General features: G+C 48.4%; 1 protein-coding gene across 3 annotated transcripts in view; it reads right to left on the bottom strand.

Moving 5' to 3' along the window:
• Window positions 1–20,908, bottom strand: part of LOC140205429 (circularly permutated Ras protein 1-like) — a 76,611-nt gene that overhangs the window by 19,334 nt on the left and 36,369 nt on the right. For all 3 annotated transcript variants that reach the window (XM_072273032.1, XM_072273033.1, XM_072273031.1), the window contains exons 7-14: window positions 19,196–19,375; window positions 17,782–17,832; window positions 16,452–16,541; window positions 6,625–6,776; window positions 5,027–5,108; window positions 1,495–1,622; window positions 546–630; window positions 137–243 (exon numbers count right to left, since the gene is read on the bottom strand). In XM_072273032.1, the coding sequence (XP_072129133.1) occupies window positions 137–243; window positions 546–630; window positions 1,495–1,622; window positions 5,027–5,108; window positions 6,625–6,776; window positions 16,452–16,541; window positions 17,782–17,832; window positions 19,196–19,375 (875 nt within the window). The remainder of the gene's footprint in view (window positions 1–136; window positions 244–545; window positions 631–1,494; window positions 1,623–5,026; window positions 5,109–6,624; window positions 6,777–16,451; window positions 16,542–17,781; window positions 17,833–19,195; window positions 19,376–20,908) is intronic.

A 20,908-nucleotide genomic window follows, 5' to 3' on the forward strand; every position in this document is an offset into this window, starting at 1 on the left:
CTCTTCCAGCAGCTGAGAGTGCCAGGTGGCACTGCTATACCCGTAACAGTCCCGATCCACCTTGTCTCAGGCGGAATCCCTCGTCTTGCCCCGTGGCGCGGACCTGGATCATAAACCACAGATCACAAACACTTACAGGCCAGCGTCAGCAAAGAAGGTGATAGTGACATTCGTGGCAATGACATCGTCTTCTAAAATGAGCTCAAATTCGTTGTATAAACTGGCTGGATTGGCGATGTTCACCTGAGGTGAAGAAGCAGCGAAAGTCAATCCTTACACATTCTTTCTCATTTTCTGCTCTGATAACAACCCAGCAGGTAACCACTGTCTCCACTCCTCCTTGGCAACTCTCCACTCATCTCATTTCCCCATCAACCTGGAGCCGTGGGCAATTAGGCATAAATCCAGCCTCCGGACAGACGCTGCTCCCGACTTAGCTGATTGTGCCATGTTTCTGTCAGTTCTAGTCTCCAGCACCAATTCGCAGGCTCAGTCCTGTCTCCCGCCCTCGAAGCTGCCCCCGCCCACCCCGCAGGCCGACTCACCTTTCCTCCTGTTTTGTCAGCCAGCTGTCCCAGCTCGGGTAACCTGCAATCTGTGCCCTCGATTGTCAACACCGAGATGATCACCCTGCAAAGAAAGGTCCAGGTGGATCGTGAGACATTGCTTCCTCGCTCTCGTGTTCAAACAGGGCCTGCTTTTGGGGGGTGGGGGGGGATGGTTGTGAGGAATTTAGAGATCTCGGTGGCGGGGGGGGTGGGTAGGGGTAGTGGAGAGCTAGCTGCTCATTCTTTCCACAAAAGGAGCACAGGTCAAAGGTCAACACCCTAGGTCTTGGCTCTGCACAGAAGGTGCCCGACCTTTGCCCGCACGTTACCTCAGGTTGACTTTGATGTCACTCTGCTCAGCTGCTCCAATAACAAGCCAGTGGGGACCTGCTGACTGACTCCATCTCCCCAATCTCAACATTATGAATCTTCGTGTCTTCACCGTCATCATCCTCTCCAAGGTCATCAAACTCCAGCATTGAGCAATTGTGAGACGAGGGGATTCAGCTCCAGCTGGGATGGACTTAGACAGCGGAGAACCGCTGCCTTGGAACTTCCTCTCCTTCACTTGACCCATTGCCCTGCCTAGGTGACTCCGGATGACATGCCCTCTGGTCACCTTGGGGAGGCATGGTAGCATAGTGGTTAGCACAGCGCCTTACGGTGCAGGGTTCAAATCCCGCTGGTGCCTGTAAGGAGTTTGTACGCTCTCCCTGTGACCGTGTGGGTTTCCTCCGGGTGCTCTGGTTTCCTCCAACTATCCAAACACATACCGGTTGGTAGATTAATTGGTCATTGTAAACCGTCTCATGATCAGGCCAGGATTAAATCAGGAGGATTGTTGGGCAGCATGGCTGAAAGGGCCAGAAAGGCCTACTCCACACTGTATCTCAATAAAATAAATAACATTGGAAACAAAATCTGAAGTTCTGCACTGGGCACTTACCCCTGCTTCATTGCATATTCAGCAAGGTGACTGTAGAACCGTTTGGAGCTTTGATAAATCTGATCTTCCTTAATATCCTCCAGATTGCCCAGGATGGTGTTTGCTCGGCCGTCTGTACAGATTATAACCTCAAACCAAACAAACCATCTCACATCATTCAACGTTCACGGTAAAACCTCCTTAACACCCACCAGATCCCAAAAATCCAATAGAGCACAGAACAGTACGGCACAGGAACAGGCCTTCGGCCCACTATGTTGTGTCGAACCAAATAAGTTAGTAACAAAGAAAATCTGCAGATGCTGGATTTCCAACCAACACACTCTGCTGAGTTCCTGCGGGGGCGGGGGCGCACGTGTGTGTGTGTGTGTGTGTGTGTCTCTCTCTCTCTCTCTCTCAAATTAACTGGTAATCAAATGGCCAACTAAATTAATCTCTTCTGTCCACACAATGTCCACATCCCTCAGGTTTCCTCACGTTAATGTACTGGCCTCTACCACCACCCCAGGCAGTGCATTCTAGGCACCCACCACTCTGTTAGAAAAAAAAAATTGCCACTCACATCTCCTTTAAAATTACCCCCCTTCACCTTAATTGCTTGCAGGCTTTCAGTTGGTTCTATTGCCCCCAGGTGTAGGACAGAAATAAAAGGTTTCTGGAGGCTGTTTTTGCCAGGTCATTGACTGCAATATTGCCCCGTCCCATCGTGACCAATTTGTGCCCAGGTTGTGTGATCTGGCTGCCTTGTTGGGAAGGGGCTAGTCCCCCGTACCCTGACTCACTGGGAGATTGCAATAACACCAGACTGCGACGTGGACACCATCCGGCCAATCCCAAAGACGCAGCCTTGGCAGTCAAAGTGAAGGATAATCCAAAGAGCTTTTACAGGTATATTAAGAGCAAAAGGATTGTAAGGGATAAAATTGGTCCTCTTGAAGATCAGAGTGGTCGGCTATGTGCGGAACCAAAGGAAATGGGGGAGATCTTAAATAGGTTTTTTGCATCTATATTTACTAAGGAAACTGGCATGAAGTCTATGGAATTAAGGAAAACGAGTAGTGAGATCATGGAAACTGTACACATTGAAAAGGAGGAGGTGCTTGCTGTCTTGAGGAAAATTAAAGTGGATAAGTTCCCGGGACCTGACAGGGTGTTCCCTCGGACCTTGAAGGAGACTAGTGTTGAAATTGCAGGGGCCCTGGCAGAAATATTTAAAATGTCGCTGTCTACAGGTGAGGTGCCAGAGGATTGGAGAGTGGCTCATGTTGTTCCGTTGTTTAAAAAAAGGATCGAAAAGTAATCCGGGAAATTATAGGCCGGTAAGTTTAACGTCAGTAGTAGGTAAGTTATTGGAGGGAGTACTAAGAGACAGAATCTACAAGCATTTGGATAGACAGGGACTTATTAGGGAGAGTCAACATGGCTTTGTGCGTGGTAGGTCATGTTTGACCAATCTATTAGAGTTTTTCGAGGAGGTTACCAGGAAAGTGGATGAAGGGAAGGCAGTCTACATGGACTTCAGTAAAGCCTTTGACAAGGTCCCGCATGGGAGGTTAGTTAGGAAAATTCAGCCGCTAGGTATGCATAGAGAGGTGGTAAATTGGATTAGACATTGGCTCGATGGAAGAAGCCAAAGAGTGGTAGTAGAGAATTGCTTCTCCGAGTGGAGGCCTGTGACTAGTGGTGTGCCACAGGGATCAGTGCTGGGTCCATTGTTATTTGTCATCTATATCAATGATCTGGATGATAATGTGGTAAATTGGATCAGCAAATTTGCTGATGATACAAAGATTGGAGGTGTAGTAGCCAGTGAGGAAGGTTTTCAGAGCCTGCAGAGGGACTTGGACCAGCTGGAAAAATGGGCTGAAAAATGGCAGATGGAGTTTAATACAGACAAGTGTGAGGTATTGCACGTTGGAAGGACAAACCAAGGTAGAACATACAGGGTTAATGGTAAGGCACTGAGGAGTGCAGTAGAACAGAGTGATCTGGGAATACAGATACAAAATTCCCTAAAAGTGGTGTCACAGGTAGATAGGGTCGTAAAGAGAGCTTTTGGTACATTGGCCTTTATTAATCAAAGTATTGAGTATAAGAGCTGGAATGTTATGATGAGGTTGTATAAGGCATTGGTGAGGCCGAATCTGGAGTATTGTGTTCAGTTTTGGTCACCAAATTACAGGAAGGATATAAATAAGGTTGAAAGAGTGCAGAGAAGGTTTACAAGGATGTTGCCGGAACTTGAGAAACTCAGTTACAGAGAAAGGTTGAATAGGTTAGGACTTTATTCCCTGGACCGTAGAAGAATGAGGGGAGATTTGAGAGAGGTATATAAAATTATGATGGGTATAGATAGAGTGAATGCAAGCAGGCTTTTTCCACTGAGGCAAGGGGAGAAAAAAACCAGAGGACATGGGTTAAGGGTGAGGGGGAAAAGTTTAAAGGGAACATTAGGGGGGGGGCTTCTTCACACAGAGAGTGGTGGGAGTATGGAATGAGCTGCCAGACGAGGTGGTAAATGCGGGTTCTTTTTTAACATTTATGAATAAATTGGACAGATACATGGATGGGAGGTGTATGGAGGGATATGGTCTGTGTGCAGGTCAGTGGGACTAGGCAGAAAATGGATCGGCACAGCCAAGAAGGGCCAAAAGGCCTGTTTCTGTGCTGTAGTTTTTCTATGGTTTCTATGATGCCGCGTGTTTCCAAGGAACACGGACTCCTTGCGGGTAGGCTGGTGAGTGAGCTTTGGTCGGGCGAAAACCAGTTGGTGTTTCCAAACCTAGTTCTGGTTCATGAAGGCTGCATCCTCGCTGCAACCAAACCTACTGCTTCAATATGGGCATTGGTGACCGTTCCTGAGAAGCGTCGGCCGGAGAGGAGAACATGGAGACCTGCCCAAACGCCGAAGGGCACCCAGGAAGTGGCCTTCCTGCACGGGGCAGGAGACGCGGAAACACCGTGGGGAAGAGGTATCAAACCTGAGGTGGAAGCAGGACGAGGGGAATCTGACGAGGAGCAGCTGCAAAGGGTGGCTATGGTAAGAGCAAGTGAAGAGGTGCAGAATATAAAAGCAGGGAGATGAAGTTGGAAGCTTCCAGGGCTGTGGGCTGCCCCAGTGCTGGTTAACCGTCTCAGCTGAAGCTCCTGCTCTGCTAGCTTCACAAGGGCGTGGCTGGGAATTTCCCTTCTGCGTAGCCCAGCGTTGCACATCAGGACCACACTCCTGTCTGCGAACGGAGGTGATAATGGGAGGGGAGAGGGTGGGGTAGAACAGTGCACCAAGGACCAGATCATGACATGATATCTATGCAGGAGAGCAAGGATAACCCCAGGGCGAAGGCCACATACACCTGTCAGGAAAGCTCCTGTACTGACAGAAATCTTTCACCAGGGAGGGATTTAGGAGTATCTCAGGGAGTGTGACACTAGCTGAGCCACAGAGGGGATGGTCATTATGGCGTTTAGCTAGGCAGGACTGTTACACTGGGGGAAGGTGGCGCCACTGAAAATCCATCGCAACCCAACTGACCTTTGAACCCGATTTCCGCGAGGCCATCGCTATGGATACGAGTGCAGCTGGGCCGAGTGCAGTGGAACCACATTCCTGCAATCTGCAGGTACAAGCAAAGAATTAAAATGAAGACGTCAACAAGTACAGCAGAGAAAGCTGCTTCCGTTGTTAAAATAAGGCAGAGTTCACTTCTCACAAACACCCCTTCGCTCTCCTTAGATACGGCTCACATACGCACTGACCCTCACTGGAAGATGACTCCCACACACACACTGACCCTCACTGGGGACGAGCCCCACACACTGACCCTCACTGGGGGACAGTCCCACACAAAAACTCACCCTCACTGGAGACGGTCCCACACACATGCTGACCCTCACTGGGGGACGGTCCCACACACACTGACCCTCACTGGAAGATGACTCCCACACAAACACTGACCCTCACTGGGGGACAGTCCCACACAAACACTGACCCTCACTGGAAGATGACTCCCACACAAACACTGACCCTCACTGGGGTTGCCCCCCCCAAACACTGAAACTACTGCACTGGGGGAACAGGCCCCACACACATGCACTGACCTTCACTGGGGACAGGCACCACACACACACTGACCCTCACTGGGGGACAGTCCTACACACACAGACACACACACACACACTGACCCTCACTGGGGGACAGTCCTACACACGCACCGACCCTCATTGGGGGCCAGGCCCCACACACACACACACACACACACACACACACACACACACACTGACCCTCACTGGGGGACAGTCCTACACACACACACACACACACACACACACACACTGACCCTCACTGGGGGACAGTCCTACACACGCACCGACCCTCATTGGGGGCCAGGCCCCACACACACACAGACACACACCGGGGGTCAAGTCCCACAAACACAAACACACCTGAGGATGGATGGGTTGATCACACACGCACGGACACCTTCTCAGGGAGACAGGTCACTCACACTGAAGCACAGAAGGAACATGGGTGCAACAAACAAGAAAACAAGGGATACGAACCATCGCCATAGCTACGGACAATGTTATCTTCAACTCTGTAGGTGTGTTTCATTTAAACAACAGTAATAAACCATTGATTTGACATGCTAATCTCTGGAATACTGAAATAAGACCGATGCAAATCTGTGGGGAATGCATCTACATGGGCTTTGATCAAAGGCTGATTGGAGAATCAAACCATGTTGGTGAAACATTTACTGAAGGCTGGTTGCGCCGCCTGGGGACAGTCAGTGTTGTTTTAAAGGGAAGACTGTTGCAGAGAGGACGGTGTCATTGGTTTGAGTTAGTCTGAAGGCCAGGAGTGACGATGAAAGAAACAACAGCAAGTCTACAGCTTAGGAGAGCAGAAAGGGGTTGGAGAGAGTGTGGACAGGGTGGTCAGCCAGGCTGGCGAAGAGCCAAGAGCACTGAATTGTTCTTCTGGAAGTTAATCACAGCAGTTATTCCCTGTGGATGCTGATTGGTGGGAAAAATCCCCAGTCACATCCGTTCATGTTAATAGTAGCCATAGCCGTCATTCTCACTTCCAGCGGGACACAGATCCAATTCTCAGGGATGTCGGATACTCACAGCTGCACCCGGCGACGGAGAGCATCTCTGCTGTCTGAGATACACTGTGGCAGGGCCTCCTCGGCCCCCTTCGTCTTCAGGTACTCCTGGTCGATTAATTCAAAGTCCTCCAGGGTCCGCGGAGTGCCCAGCCCGTCCCCATAGATTGTTACCTGAGAAACCGATCAAATTTAGAAGAGTTCGGTTATGGGGCTGAGATAATTTATTGGGGATCAAAGTAGTCTGTCAGACTTCACTGGGACACGGTAGCTACCTGTACTCACATTCGTGGTGATCTGGGGCAAACCAGTAACAAACTGGCTACTGTCACAGTATTGTGTGCAATTCCGGTCACCACACCACAGCAAAGGATGAGGTTAAACCACAGAGGCTGCTGAAGAGATCCACAAAGAGGTTGCCCCGGACTGGAGGGTTAGAGTCATCAGTTAGAGATTGGACAGGCTGGGTCTACTTTCCCTGGAACAGAGGAGAATGAGAGATGACTTGATCGAGGTAGATAAAACTGTGAGAGGAGCAGATAAGGTCGATAGCCTGGTGCAGTTTCCTGTGATAGGCGTATCTAAAACAGGAAGGTATAGTTTTATGGCGAGGGGCAGAAGGTTTAAAGTGACTTGGGGACCAAGTTTCTCACACAGAGCAGATGTTACTGTGCCACGCGACAGTGAGAGTAGGAATGAGATGAGGTGGAGGATAAATGCGTGGCTGAGGGATTGGAGCAGGGGGCAGGAATTCAAGTTTTTGGATCATTGGGACCTCTTTTGGCGCAGGCGTGACCTGTACAAAAAGGACGGGTTGCACTTGAATCCTAGGGGGACCAATATCCTGGCAGGGAGATTAGTGGGGGCTACTGAGGTGACTTTAAACTAGAATGGTTGGGGGGTGGGAATCAAATTAAAGAGGCCAGGCGTGAGGCGGTTAGTTCACTACAGGGGGATGGGAACCAGTGCAGAGAGACAGAGGGGTGTAAAGTGAGGGTAGAAACTAAAAGTACTATGGAGAAAAGTAAAAGTGGCAGGCCGACAAATCTAGGGCAAGCATTAAAAAGGGCCACTTTTAGTATAATTGTATAAGGGCTAAGAGAGTTGTAAAAGAGCCCCTGAAGGCTTTGTGTGTCAATGCAAGGAGCATTCGTAATAAGGTGGATGAATTGAAAGTGCAGATTGTTATTAATGATTATGATATAGTTGGGATCACAGAGACATGGCTCCAGGGTGACCAGGGATGGGAGTTCAACGTTCAGAAATATTCAATATTCAGAAGGGATAGACATGAAGGAAGGGGAGGTGGGGTGGCGTTGCTGGTTAAAGAAGAGATTAATGCAATAGAAAGGAAGGACATAAGCCGGGAAGATGTGGAATCGATATGGGTAGAGCTGCGTAACACTAAGGGGCAGAAGACGCTGGTGGGAGTTGTGTACAGGCCACCTAACAGTAGTAGTGAGGTCGGAGATGGTATTAAACAGGAAATTAGAAATGTGTGCAATAAAGGAACAGCAGTTATAATGGGTGACTTCAATCTACATGTAGATTGGGTGAACCAAATTGGTAAAGGTGCTGAGGAAGAGGATTTCTTGGAATGTATGCGGGATGGTTTTTTGAACCAACATGTCGAGGAACCAACTAGAGAGCAGGCTATTCTGGACTGGGTTTTGAGCAATGAGGAAGGGTTAATTAGCGATCTTGTCGTGAGAGGCCCCTTGGGTAAGAGTGACCATAATATGGTGGAATTCTTCATTAAGATGGAGAGTGACATAGTTAATTCAGAAACAAAGGTTCTGAACTTAAAGAGGGGTAACTTTGAAGGTATGAGACGTGAATTAGCTAAGATAGACTGGCAAATGACACTTAAAGGATTGACGGTGGATATGCAATGGCAAGCATTTAAAGGTTGCATGGATGAACTACAACAATTGTTCATCCCAGTTTGGCAAAAGAATAAATCAAGGAAGGTAGTGCACCCGTGGCTGACAAGAGAAATTAGGGATAGTATCAATTCCAAAGAAGAAGCATACAAATTAGCCAGAGAAAGTGGCTCACCTGAGGACTGGGAGAAATTCAGAGTTCAGCAGAGGAGGACAAAGGGCTTAATTAGGAAGGGGAAAAAAGATTACGAGAGAAAACTGGCAGGGAACATAAAAACGGACTGTAAAAGCTTTTATAGATATGTAAAAAGGAAAAGACTGGTAAAGACAAATGTAGGTCCCCTGCAGACAGAAACAGGTGAATTGATTATGGGGAGCAAGGACATGGCAGACCAATTGAATAATTACTTTGGTTCTGTCTTCACTAAGGAGGACATAAATAATCTTCCAGAAATAGTAGGGGACAGAGGGTCCAGTAAGATGGAGGAACTGAGCGAAATACATGTTAGTAGGGAAGTGGCGATAGGTAAATTGAAGGGATTAAAGGCAGATAAATCCCCAGGGCCAGATGGTCTGCATCCCAGGGTGCTTAAGGAAGTAGCCCAAGAAATAGTGGATGCATTAGTGATAATTTTTCAAAACTCATTAGATTCTGGACTAGTTCCTGAGGATTGGAGGGTGGCTAATGTAACTCCACTTTTTAAAAAAGGAGGGAGAGAGAAACCGGGGAATTATAGACCGGTTAGCCTAACGTCGGTGGTGGGGAAACTGCTGGAGTCAGTTATCAAGGATGTGATAACAGCACATTTGGAAAGCGGTGAAATGATCGGACGAAGTCAGCATGGATTTGTGAAAGGAAAATCATGTCTGACGAATCTCATAGAATTTTTTGAGGATGTAACTAGTAGAGTGGATAGGGGAGAACCAGTGGATGTGGTATATTTGGATTTTCAGAAGGCTTTTGACAAGGTCCCACACAGGAGATTAGTGTGCAAACTTAAAGCACACGGTATTGGGGGTAAGGTATTGGTGTGGGTGGAGAGTTGGTTAGCAGACAGGAAGCAAAGAGTGGGAATAAACGGGACCTTTTCAGAATGGCAGGCGGTGACTAGTGGGGTACCGCAAGGCTCAGTGCTGGGACCCCAGTTGTTTACAGTATATATTAATGACTTGGATGAGGGAATTAAATGCAGCATCTCCAAGTTTGCGGATGACACGAAGCTGGGTGGCAGTGTTAGCTGTGAGGAGGATGCTAAGAGGATGCAGGGTGACTTGGATAGGTTGGGTGAGTGGGCAAATTCATGGCAGATGCAATTTAATGTGGATAAATGTGAGGTTATCCACTTTGGTGGCAAAAATAGGAAAACAGATTATTATCTGAATGGTGGCCGATTAGGAAAAGGGGAGGTGCAACGAGACCTGGGTGTCATCATACACCAGTCATTGAAAGTGGGCATGCAGGTACAGCAGGTGGTGAAAAAGGCGAATGGTATGCTGGCATTTATAGCGAGAGGATTCGAGTACAGGAGCAGGGAGGTACTACTGCAGTTGTACAAGGCCTTGGTGAGACCACACCTGGAGTATTGTGTGCAGTTTTGGTCCCCTAATCTGAGGAAAGACATCCTTGCCATAGAGGGAGTACAAAGAAGGTTCACCAGATTGATTCCTGGGATGGCAGGACTTTCATATGAAGAAAGACTGGATGAACTGGGCTTGTACTCGTTGGAATTTAGAAGATTGAGGGGGGATCTGATTGAAACGTATAAGATCCTAAAGGGATTGGACAGGCTAGATGCAGGAAGATTGTTCCCGATGTTGGGGAAGTCCAGAATGAGGGGTCACAGTTTGAGGATAGAGGGGAAGCCTTTTAGGACCGAGATTAGGAAAAACTTCTTCACACAGAGAGTGGTGAATCTGTGGAATTCTCTGCCACAGGAAACAGTTGAGGCCAGTTCATTGGCTATATTTAAGAGGGAGTTAGATATGGCCCTTGTGGCTACGGGGGTCAGGGGGTATGGAGGGAAGGCTGGGGCGGGGTTCTGAGTTGGATGATCAGCCATGATCATAATAAATGGCGGTGCAGGCTTGAAGGGCCGAATGGCCTACTCCTGCACCTATTTTCTATGTTTCTATGTTACCTGAGGGGAGGTGCCCGAGAAGGTGATGGAGGAAGGGACAGCAATGACATTTGAGAGGCATCGAGACAGGTGCTTGAAAGAGCAATGCATGGAGAGGCATGGAATTAATGCAGGGAGATAGGGTTAGTATAGAGAGGATGGGCCAAATGGCCCATTCCTATGCTGTACGACTCTGTGACAAACATATGAAGGGAGTGGTCTGAAGATACAAGAGGACCTCCTGGATCCTGGGGCCCTTGGAATGGATGGATCTACAGATCTGCACCGGAGAGCAGACGTCATGCTGGGAAACTCTGGCAGGGTCATCTGAGCCCTGGACTCCACACGGCAAGGAGGCTGGTAATATCGAGACTTGTGCATTATGATCTACAGGCTCGGAATACGTCTGGAGAAAATACGCGCAAGGAAGTCTGCAGATGCTGTAAGTCCAAAGCAACACACACACAAAATGCTGCAGGAACTCAGCAGGCCAGGCAGCATCTATGAAAATGAGTAAACAGTCAACGTTTCAGGCTGAGACCCTTCTTCAGGACTGAGAAGGAAGGGGGAAGATGCCAGAATAAAATGGTGGTGGGGGGGGGGGAGGGGAGCGAGAGGCCAGCTGGAAGATGTTAGGTGAAGCCAGGTCGGTGGTAAAGTCAAGGGAAATAGGAATGTGATAGGAAGGAAAAGTGGCCCATAGGAGAAAGGGAAGGAGGAGACCCAGGGGAAATTAATAGGCAGGTGAGAAGAGGTAAAAGGTCAGAGTAGGGAATAGAGGAACAGTGATGGGGAGTAGAGAAATTTTTTTTATTGGAAGGAGAAATCGATATTCATGCTATCAGGTTGGAGGCTACCCAGACAGAATATACAAGGTGTTGCTCCTCTACCCTGGGGGGGGGGCCTCATCTTGGCACCTGAGAGAGTAGGAACTGGGAGGAGGGAGCAGACAGGGTTAGTGAGGGATTTCTGGAGTGCACGATTGAGACAGGGTAAGGCACCCGTGGTGCAGCATTAAAGTCAGGAAGGCAGCACAACCTGTTTGGGTGGACAGGGAAAGGGCAGTGATGTCCCATTGCGCTGGGCAGCGGCTGGGATGTTAGGGGGACGGGTGGAAACGCATGGTTAATGATGGAAGCGCTGGAACAGAGAATCACAAGGAGGACTGGTGGTAAGCTTGGAGGACGGAGGGAAGTTGGTGGATTTACAGCAGATGGGCATTGTGAGGAAGCAGAAAAATTTACAGGGCCAAGGCAAAATCATTCAGGGCTGAGCCAGAGCATCTGCTTCCTCGTTGTACGACTCTGTGGGACTCAGTGAAGCTGACTGAACGACTTCTCAGAAAAACCCCTGCAGCACAGTGACTGGCGTCCCTCTCAACTCAGTCAGAGAAACTAGTAGAAACAGCTTTAGCCAGCAAATCGACTTCAACGTCAATCTTGCACTCAATGTCAGTAAGACTAAAGATTTGATTGTGGACTTCAGAAGGGGCAAGGCAAGAGAGCAAACACCTCATCGAGAACCAGAAGTGGAAAGGGTGAGCAGTTTCAAGTTTATGAGTGTCAACATCTCTGAGGGTCTATCCTGGGTCCAACGTATCTATGCAGTTACAAAGAAGACATGACAGCGACTGTTTCATTGGGAGTTTGAGGAAATTTGGGATGTCACCAAAGACACTCGCAAATTTCTACAGAAGTACTGTGGAGAGCATTCTGACTGGCTGCATCACTGTCTGGTATTGGGGGCAGGGGGAGGGGGCTACCGTACAGGATTGAAATAAGCTGCAAAAAGTTGTGAACTCAGTCAGCTCCATCATGGGCACCAGCCTCCCCAGCATCCAGCACATCTTCAAGGTGCGATGCCTCAAAAAGGTGGCGTCCATCACTAAGGACCCCCACCACCCAGGACATGCCCTCCTCTCGTTGCTACCATCAGGAAGGAGGTACAGGAGCCTGAAGGCACACACGCAGTGATTCAGGAACAGCTTCTTCCCTTCTGCCATCTGATTTCTGAGTGGACATTGAACCCACGAACAAAACCTCACTACTTTTTTTATTTTCCTCCCTTTTCGCACTACTAATTTAACTTTTTTTAATATACTGTAATTTACAGTTTATTATGCTTTGCAATTTACTGCTGCCACACAACAAATTTCACAACATATGCCAGTGGTATTAAATCTGATTCTGATCAAGAAAACACGGGATTTGCTGCCAGGGGACAGTTTGGTTCTGGGAAAGGTAATGGGGAACGAAGGGAGAGGAAACACCCAGCACCCAGGACCCAGGACCCAGGACATGCCCTTTTCTCACTGTTACCATCAGGTAGGAGATACAGAAGCCTGAAGGCACACACTCAGCAATTCAGGAACAGCTTCTTCCCCTCTGCCACCCGATTCCTAAATAGACATTAAATCCTTGGACACTACCTCACATTGTTTTTTTAAATATACAGTATTTCTGTTTTTGCACATTTTTAAAAAATCTATTCAATATATGTAATTGGTTTACTTATTCATTTATTATTATTATTTTATTTATTTATTTTCTCTCTGTTAGATTATGTATTGCATTGAATTGCTGCTGCTAAGTTAACAAATTTCACGTCACATGCCGGTGATATTAAACCTGATTCTGATTCTGAGGTGTGTAGAACGGGAGGGTGAGAGGACCCAGTGGTGTCTTTCTGTGCAGGGAATTCAAATGATATATTTAAAGCCGCATTAGGACACCACTGGATGGAAAAGCATATGTCACCCGTGTTCAGATTTGCATCTACTGTATGACTGATTCAAATTAAGAGCAGCAGGACTGAGGGTGAAGAGTTCAGAGACTTTATTCCAGAAAACAATGGAAACATTAGTTCTGGCTCTGCTGAACCACAAACACCTGAGGGGAACAGAAATGGCTTGGTTTCAGATCCGTGTGCCCCACCTCCAGTCCTGCGGTGAATCACTCTGCCTGAAACACAGACTCATACGGAGGCTATATTTGGTCCTGCACTACACATGGCTAAAGTCTGGCCTTAGGCCCTAGAGCCTCCACCCCAAATCTTGCTGCCCTCCCCTTTAGACAAGGTCATTTCTATTCTGCCAGTTTGGGTGTACCCCAAAGAGAGGCAGCATCTCCGGTTTGCACATGACACCACTTCAACAGGCGGGATAAACCAGGTGAGGGTGGCTGGAGGCATCATGCCCCGATGAGAAAGGGACATGCCTGTCGTAGCATGCCAAGTTAGCTCTGACGGACCGGGCGGATGGGATCGGCAAAGGTTAGGACGGTGGTAACGCAACGCTGTGTGGACAGTGACGGGCTCGACGAGGCACAGAAGCCGTCACCGTCATTCACTGCAACTAATGAAAACCCTTGTTTGTGATGCTTGTTCGTACTACTGGACCCGGACTTCCAATGTCGAGGAGTGCAACGGCTTTCCCACTTTAAAACTCTCCCACACAGGTTTCTCATCATCATCGGACACGATGGACAACCACCACCATTCTACCAAACACAGTGTGGGTTTGAATGGGGTCAGAGCCCCGCCTGTGTGGTTTGATCATAAGGACAGTTCAAGAACTTCCCTTCAGCAACAGCTGGGCAGGTTTGCAGTTTCTGATTAAAGCCTTGGATGTGGTCAACGTGAAGATCTGCGGTTCCTTTTATACAAATTGGACCAGAAAAGAAAGCTCACAATCCAGCAACCCTTCCAGTGCACCCATGTGTCTCATTTGTCCTTTGCCTGAAGGAACAAGCAGTCAGTTGCAGAAACTCAGCGGGTCAGGACGCAGCCGAGGGGGAAGGAACTGTCGATGTTTCGGGCCGAGGCCCTGCATCAGGACTGAGAGTGAAGAGGGAAGGTAGTCGGTGTAAAGAAGAGAGGGACGGGGTGGGACTGGGGATAATCGGTGATTGGTGGACAGAGGACTGGTTATAGATGACGGCCAGATGGAGTCACGTGGGCGAGTGGGAGGGGTGGAGCTGGGAGTCAGAGGTGGGTGGGTGAGAGGTGGAGGCAGATGGAGCTGGGTGAGGGGAGAGGAGGGTCTAAGGTGGAGACAGATGCAGGTGGGTGATAGGTGGGGACACAAAGGCTCCCAGTGCTGGAATCTGGTAACTGAGGGAGCTGATAGTCGGAACCCTAGGGGGAAGACAAAGGGCAGGTGGAACTGGCTGTGGGAGGGGAGATGAGGGCGAAGTGTGTGGGTTGGAGGTGGATGAAACCAGGAGGAGAGAGGGGTGAAATTGGGCAGATAGAGGGGGGAAGCTGGTGGGGTGTACGAGGAACTGGACAAAAATGGGATGACTAGAGCAGGATCAGAAGCTGGGGAGACAGTACAGGCAAGGACTACCTAAATCGAAGAACTCAATCTTTATCCTATTGGGCTGTGCACCATCCAGGCAGAATACGAGGTATTGTCCCTCCACTTTGGCATGATTCTTACCTGGTGGTGGATAAGGTCAGGGATGGACAGCTGGGTGTGGAAGCAGGAAGGTGAGATGATATGGCATATAACTGGGAGCTTGGGATGGGGGTCACAGACTGAGTGTAGCTGCTCTCTTGTTGTCCAGTCTTTGTTTGGTGTCACTGATGTAGGGGAAGCCACATCAGGAACACCAAAGGCAGTAGATTAGGTTAGAGATGATACACATGAACCTTTGCTTCACTTGGAAGGGCTGTTCAGATCCCTGGATGGTGGCGAGGGAGGAGATATAGAGACAGGTATTACATCTCTGATGGTTGGAGGGTCAGGGAGGCGTGGGTGGGTAGGGATGAGGGGAGCAGGGAGTCACAGAGAGTGTGATCCCTGCAGACTGGAGATAGGTGGTTGGCGGTGGACTGTTGCTGAAGCTGGCAGACAGGATGAAGGATGATGAGCTGGGTGTGGAGGCTCGTTGGGTGGAAGGTGAGGACCAGGGGAATCTGAAGGGACAGCAGAAGTCTGGGAAATGGAGAAATGTGAGAGAGAGAGAGCTCTAACAACATTGGGAGAGGGTACCGAGAGAAGGACTCTAATGCAGGGTCTCAACACAAATGGTGCTCATTCCGTTGAGTTCCAACAGCAGACTCTCTATGTTTCAGGTTCCAGCGTCTGCACTTGTGTCTCCATCACTGACACGATGATTGATCTTCAGTGACTCTGGTTGAAGGCCACTGGAAACTTTGCTCAGTTATGGAACGCACCCTGGTTAACCTCAGACAAGACAGCCCCAAACACCTCAGCTGTTTAAGCCCATCTATGACCTCAGTGAGTCGCAGACCACAGCTCCCAGCAGTGCTGTGCAGATATGATCTAGAAGCGAGTCATCTTCCTGGACTGCAGCATCATCAGCATGGGTGGGCATGTGGCACAGCTGCCTGACCAGACATAAGACCCCTGTCACAGCCTGTGAGGGCTTGAAATGTTCTCTCTCTGAACACACAGGCTTCCCCAGACATCCCTCTAACATTCCAAAACCATGCCGGCTTGCAGGGTCATCGGCTGCGATTAAGGAAGCCCACTGTGGGTGGCTGGGAGGGGAAGCAGCAGAGAATTGGTGGGCTGGTGTGAGAGAAGCATTTACAGTGGGGCGAAGTAATGTAGCTTCTGGGAGAACCAGCAGACTCGGTGCATAACCACCTCTTCCTACGTCAAAGGGAAGTGTGAAGCACAGAGCAAAGTTCAACAGGCTGACTGGCTCCAAGAGAGTAAAGCCTTTGTCCACGTGAGCAGGAGCCCTCAAAGAACCCAGCACTTGTTCCCACAACCCCGCGGTCAAGAAGCAAGGGAGCAACGGTCAACGATTGCACAGGAGACGTGTCTCCCAACAGACGTTACGGGGAGGGATCTGGGCAGCTCACTCCTCTTTACCTACCTCATTGTTGAAAGTAACCAAAGCAACTCTTGTCCTGGGTGACGTTTCAAACAGATAGTTGAGTGACTGGTTCACTGCCTCTTGGACAGCCTGCAACAGAGCACAGCACCACCCCAGACCCAGTGAGATATGTTTAAAGTTCAAAGTACATTTATTATCAAAGTACTATACATTTCATTCATTTTCTTGTGGGCATTCACAGTAAAGCCAAAGAAACGTCAAAGGCCTGAGCAGGTTGATTATCAGAAACACTACATTGCATGGGTGCTGGCAGGCAAATAACTTCAATAGTACAGCTGACCCAACTCCCCTTGTCATTAATACATCACCCTTCACGCCCTGATCGGTTGCTACCAAGATTACTAGATAAATGAATTATGACTATGAGGAAGGACAGGAGCTTCTTTAGAAGAGTTTTCTCCCTGAAGCATCAGATCTGTGCGGAGGGTACGGGTCAGTGGAGGGAACCTTTGCCACGGTAACCATTTACAGGTTGAGCTGGCATATGGCTGAGGCCCCGTACGTCTTGACCACCTGGCCTGGGTTAATTCCCGCATTCCTGCTCAAGGCATTCCACAATGGCTAGGTCCTCACTGTGGGGACAACCTCTTGTTCACAAAAAAAAGTAAAGACTTCAATATTATTTTGGTAATTAAAAAAAAACACAAAAAGACTGATGACTTTGGGATTTGTTCCACACATTTAACTTCCCTCTAGTTTTACTAGTTCCCTTAGAAGTTTTTCCACAATTGAAAGTTTGTTTCCTGACTTACTTTCAATTACCTGCAAATACTGACTGTCTCCCACCCTGAACATTTATTTTCCCACCCAGACACTCACTGCTCCAGGAGGCAGGTGTCAGACCATTGAAAAGGTACGAGGTAGAATTCAGCCATCAGCCCCTCTCCCCACTTAGTGAGATCATGGCCGGCCTTGAACTGTAGTTCCACCTCCTTGAACAAACTCAAATACATCAACCCACTTAAAGTACTACAACCCTGTTAAACTCGGTCTCCAGCTTCTCACGGACGGAGTACCTTGGGCAGAGAACACTACGACCCATGGCTGAAGAGCGAGTGAGCTCTTGTTTTGTTCTATATCCAGACTGCAGACACTTTGGTGTTCACCAATGCGACCAATTATCAGAGCATAGTGAAAGCACCGGCTCCCGAATATCCCATCAATAGATGCATTGGGCAGGTGGACAAGAAGGGTCAGCATGGACAGAATGGGCTGAAGGGCCTGTTTCGGTGCTGTACGATACTGTGACTGAGGACAAGGGCCGCAGCATGGCCCACCAAGCTGACATTTCTGGCTGGTAGCTTCATACCTGTAACCTGGATATGTAGAGGGATTTGCTGTTGCTCTTTCCAGTCACCTGCTGCAAAAAAAAAAAGTTAGGATCATTGAAACTTTCCTTGAGGCAGAGTTAAAACCTTCCCAGAACAAAGTAAGACACAAAATAATTCAGATCCAGCATGCATCACATCACATCTCCACAGGTGGTACCTGGGATGGGGGCAGTACGGACAGGGTTCGCCTTAACGTGCAGTCAGACCTGCTGGTGATGTTCTGGTGTAGGAGTACGGATGTCATTGCACTGTCCTGCAGGGAGAGCTGGGGAAACCCCTCATCCACAGAGTCACGTCTTTGCCACGGGGGCATTCTCTACCAGAAGAGTGGCCTCCATCCTGGAAAGACGAGTGTGGCAGTCACACATGTCTATACAAAACCCTTGCCAACAGCTTATTTGCTACAAATGCAAAGACTTAACTAGATGGCATAAGCCCTGGCTGAAGATCAGAATAACAGGCAAATTGGTCCACTGTGTCGGTCTGAACTTTCCAAAGGAATTGGTTAGGTACTTGATGGAAAATAATTTGCAGGAATGTGGTAAAAGAGCATGGGAATGAGCTCATTCTAGAGAGGGTCAGCACAGACAAGTTGGGCACAATAGCCTCTATTAAGTATTAACATTCAGCGGCTGTTTTCACCGCTTGACTTATAGCTCGGCTTTAAAACAAGGATCTTCCTCACGTTCCACCAGCCCACCACATCAAATCTTTCCCCATCATTTAAAACAGTCTTCACACAATCTCCCTCTAAGCCAGGAGTCCCCAGCCTTTCATTAATCCATGAACCAATACCATTAAGCAGCTCCTGCTCTAAACCCGCTCAATCTTGGGCAGTGAAACCTCTTCCCAACTTCCGTCCTAGGCATAACCTTGTAGCTGAACTCTTTGATCATCACAGGACTGGAGGACTTGAATTGCAAGGAGACACTAGATCAGCTGGGGTTGTTTTCCCTGGAGTGAAGAATGCTGAGGGCTGACCTTATGGAGGTTTACAAAATCATGAAGGGCATAGATAAGATGAAGAAGCACAGCCTTTTTCCCCAGGGTTTAAAGTGAAAGGGGAGAGATTTATAGGGGACCCAAGTGACAATTTATTCCACACAGAGGGTGATGGAGGTATGGGATGAGCTGCCAGAGGAAATGCAGAGAGGTGTACAATTACAACAGTTCAAGGACATTTACACAGGTTCATGGGTTGAGAAGGTCCCAGAGGGATATGGGGCAAACACAGACGCATGGAATTAAGCACCTTGGGCTGCATGGATGAGTTGGGCTGAATGGCCTGCTTCCATGCTGCGTTACTCTCCGAATGCGTGACCCACGCGCGGCTTGTCAACGACCTGCGGCACCGGGAGAAAGTGCGGTCTCCCTTCGTCAAAGTCCCCTTACCTCGAACGTCACACTCATACTGCCAGAGATGTCCACGCAGAACACAACCACCGGATCATCGCTACCCGTGGAGATCACCGGGTCTGGGATGTGAATGTACAGCTGGTCATCGCTGCACGTGCCTTTGCTAAACCGATAATCCATGACATTGCTATGGTTGCAGAATTCACATTTCCATATCTGAGGGCAAATGGAAGAATCCATGTTAGCGGATACTGAAGGTATGTGACTTCCAAAATGCCTGGGACAAATAAAGCAAGGTTAGCCATTAAAACCCTAGAAGCAATACTTTGGTCCTCTACGCTAGGCAGAAACAATCATCCCCAATATTCCTGCCCCATGGCCCTCCCACAGCTCCTCAGCTGGTGCATTTACTTACTATTTGCATACTGACGATGGCTGTGCTCAAGCAGTCCAGTGTTCAACAACTTTCTCCAGACGGAGAGGCGATAGCAGGGTGGCCTGACAGAGGGGTTTAAAATGCTAGAAGGGTTTCATCTAAAGAAACCAATTCCTTCTGAGCAACACCAGCCAAATGCTGGGGGAGATCTGCAAGTCAGGTGGCGTCTACAGAGAGGAATAGACAGTCCGCGTTTTGGGCTAAGACCATTCATCAGGACTGGAAAGGAAGAGGGACAAAGCCAGAATAAAGGATGGAGTACAAACTGGCAGGTGACAGGTGAGACCAGGTGAGGAGGCAGATGGGTGGGTGACGGAGGGGAAATGAAGAAAGAAGCTGGAAGGTGATGGGTGGAAGAGGTAAAGGACTGAAGGAAGAACCTGATAGGAGAGGACGGGGTACCATAGGAGAAAGGAAGAAGGGGCAACAGAGGAAGGTGAGGGGCAGGTGAAGAGAAGGAGCAACAGGGGAACCAGAATGGGGAATGGTAAAAGGGAGAAGGGGAGGCACTCCCTTGTCCATTGATCTCCCTCCTGGTACTTATCCTGCAAATGTGCTGTGTGCTACACCTGCCCCTACACCTCCTCTCTCGCCACTGGGCCCCAAACAGTCCTTCTAGGTGAGGTGACACTTCACCCATGAGTCTGTCAGAGTCATCTATCATGCTCCCGATGCAGCCCCCTCTACATCAGTGAGATCCAACGCAGACTGAGTCCATTCTGTCTGCTACTAAAGGCACTTGTGTGGCCCTTAGATGCCACATCAAGCTTACAGTGAACAGTTTTTAAATAGAGTCAGTTGCATGGGTTTGCGTTCAAGAAAACTTTTTTTTTGGCCACTGATAGTTGGTGAGAAATTAGCAGTAAGATAATTCAAATTGTTTTGCTCGCTGCAGCTTCAAGCATTCGGGCTTGGAGATGCCAAAAACGGCCGTGAGTGGAAAAGGAACAATTTCACTACTTCTACAAGTTAGGAACTACGAAGAATTTGAAGGTATCGACAATTATCTTGAATGTTACAATGAAAATGAAGATTTGGAAGATGTAATCGTTGATAGCCTTGTACGAAGGCAGTCCATTATCAACACTCGGTGGCTGTGTTGACTTTGTTCATTGTGTACACTGGATGAATTCCTCGATTGATAACTATTAAATAGTTTTATAGTAGTCTATAAAACTCATGGTAGTGTTCTAATTTTTTCTGTATTTCATTAAAATGCATAATTTGTTACTCAGTTTGTCTTTTTTATACCTTTTTTTTAAAAAAACTATTTCCATGAAACTTCGGCTAATTGGGCCAAAATGTACTGGTCC

Source organism: Mobula birostris, chromosome 11 (genome assembly GCF_030028105.1).
Source record: "Mobula birostris isolate sMobBir1 chromosome 11, sMobBir1.hap1, whole genome shotgun sequence".
Lineage (NCBI taxonomy): Eukaryota > Metazoa > Chordata > Chondrichthyes > Myliobatiformes > Myliobatidae > Mobula > Mobula birostris.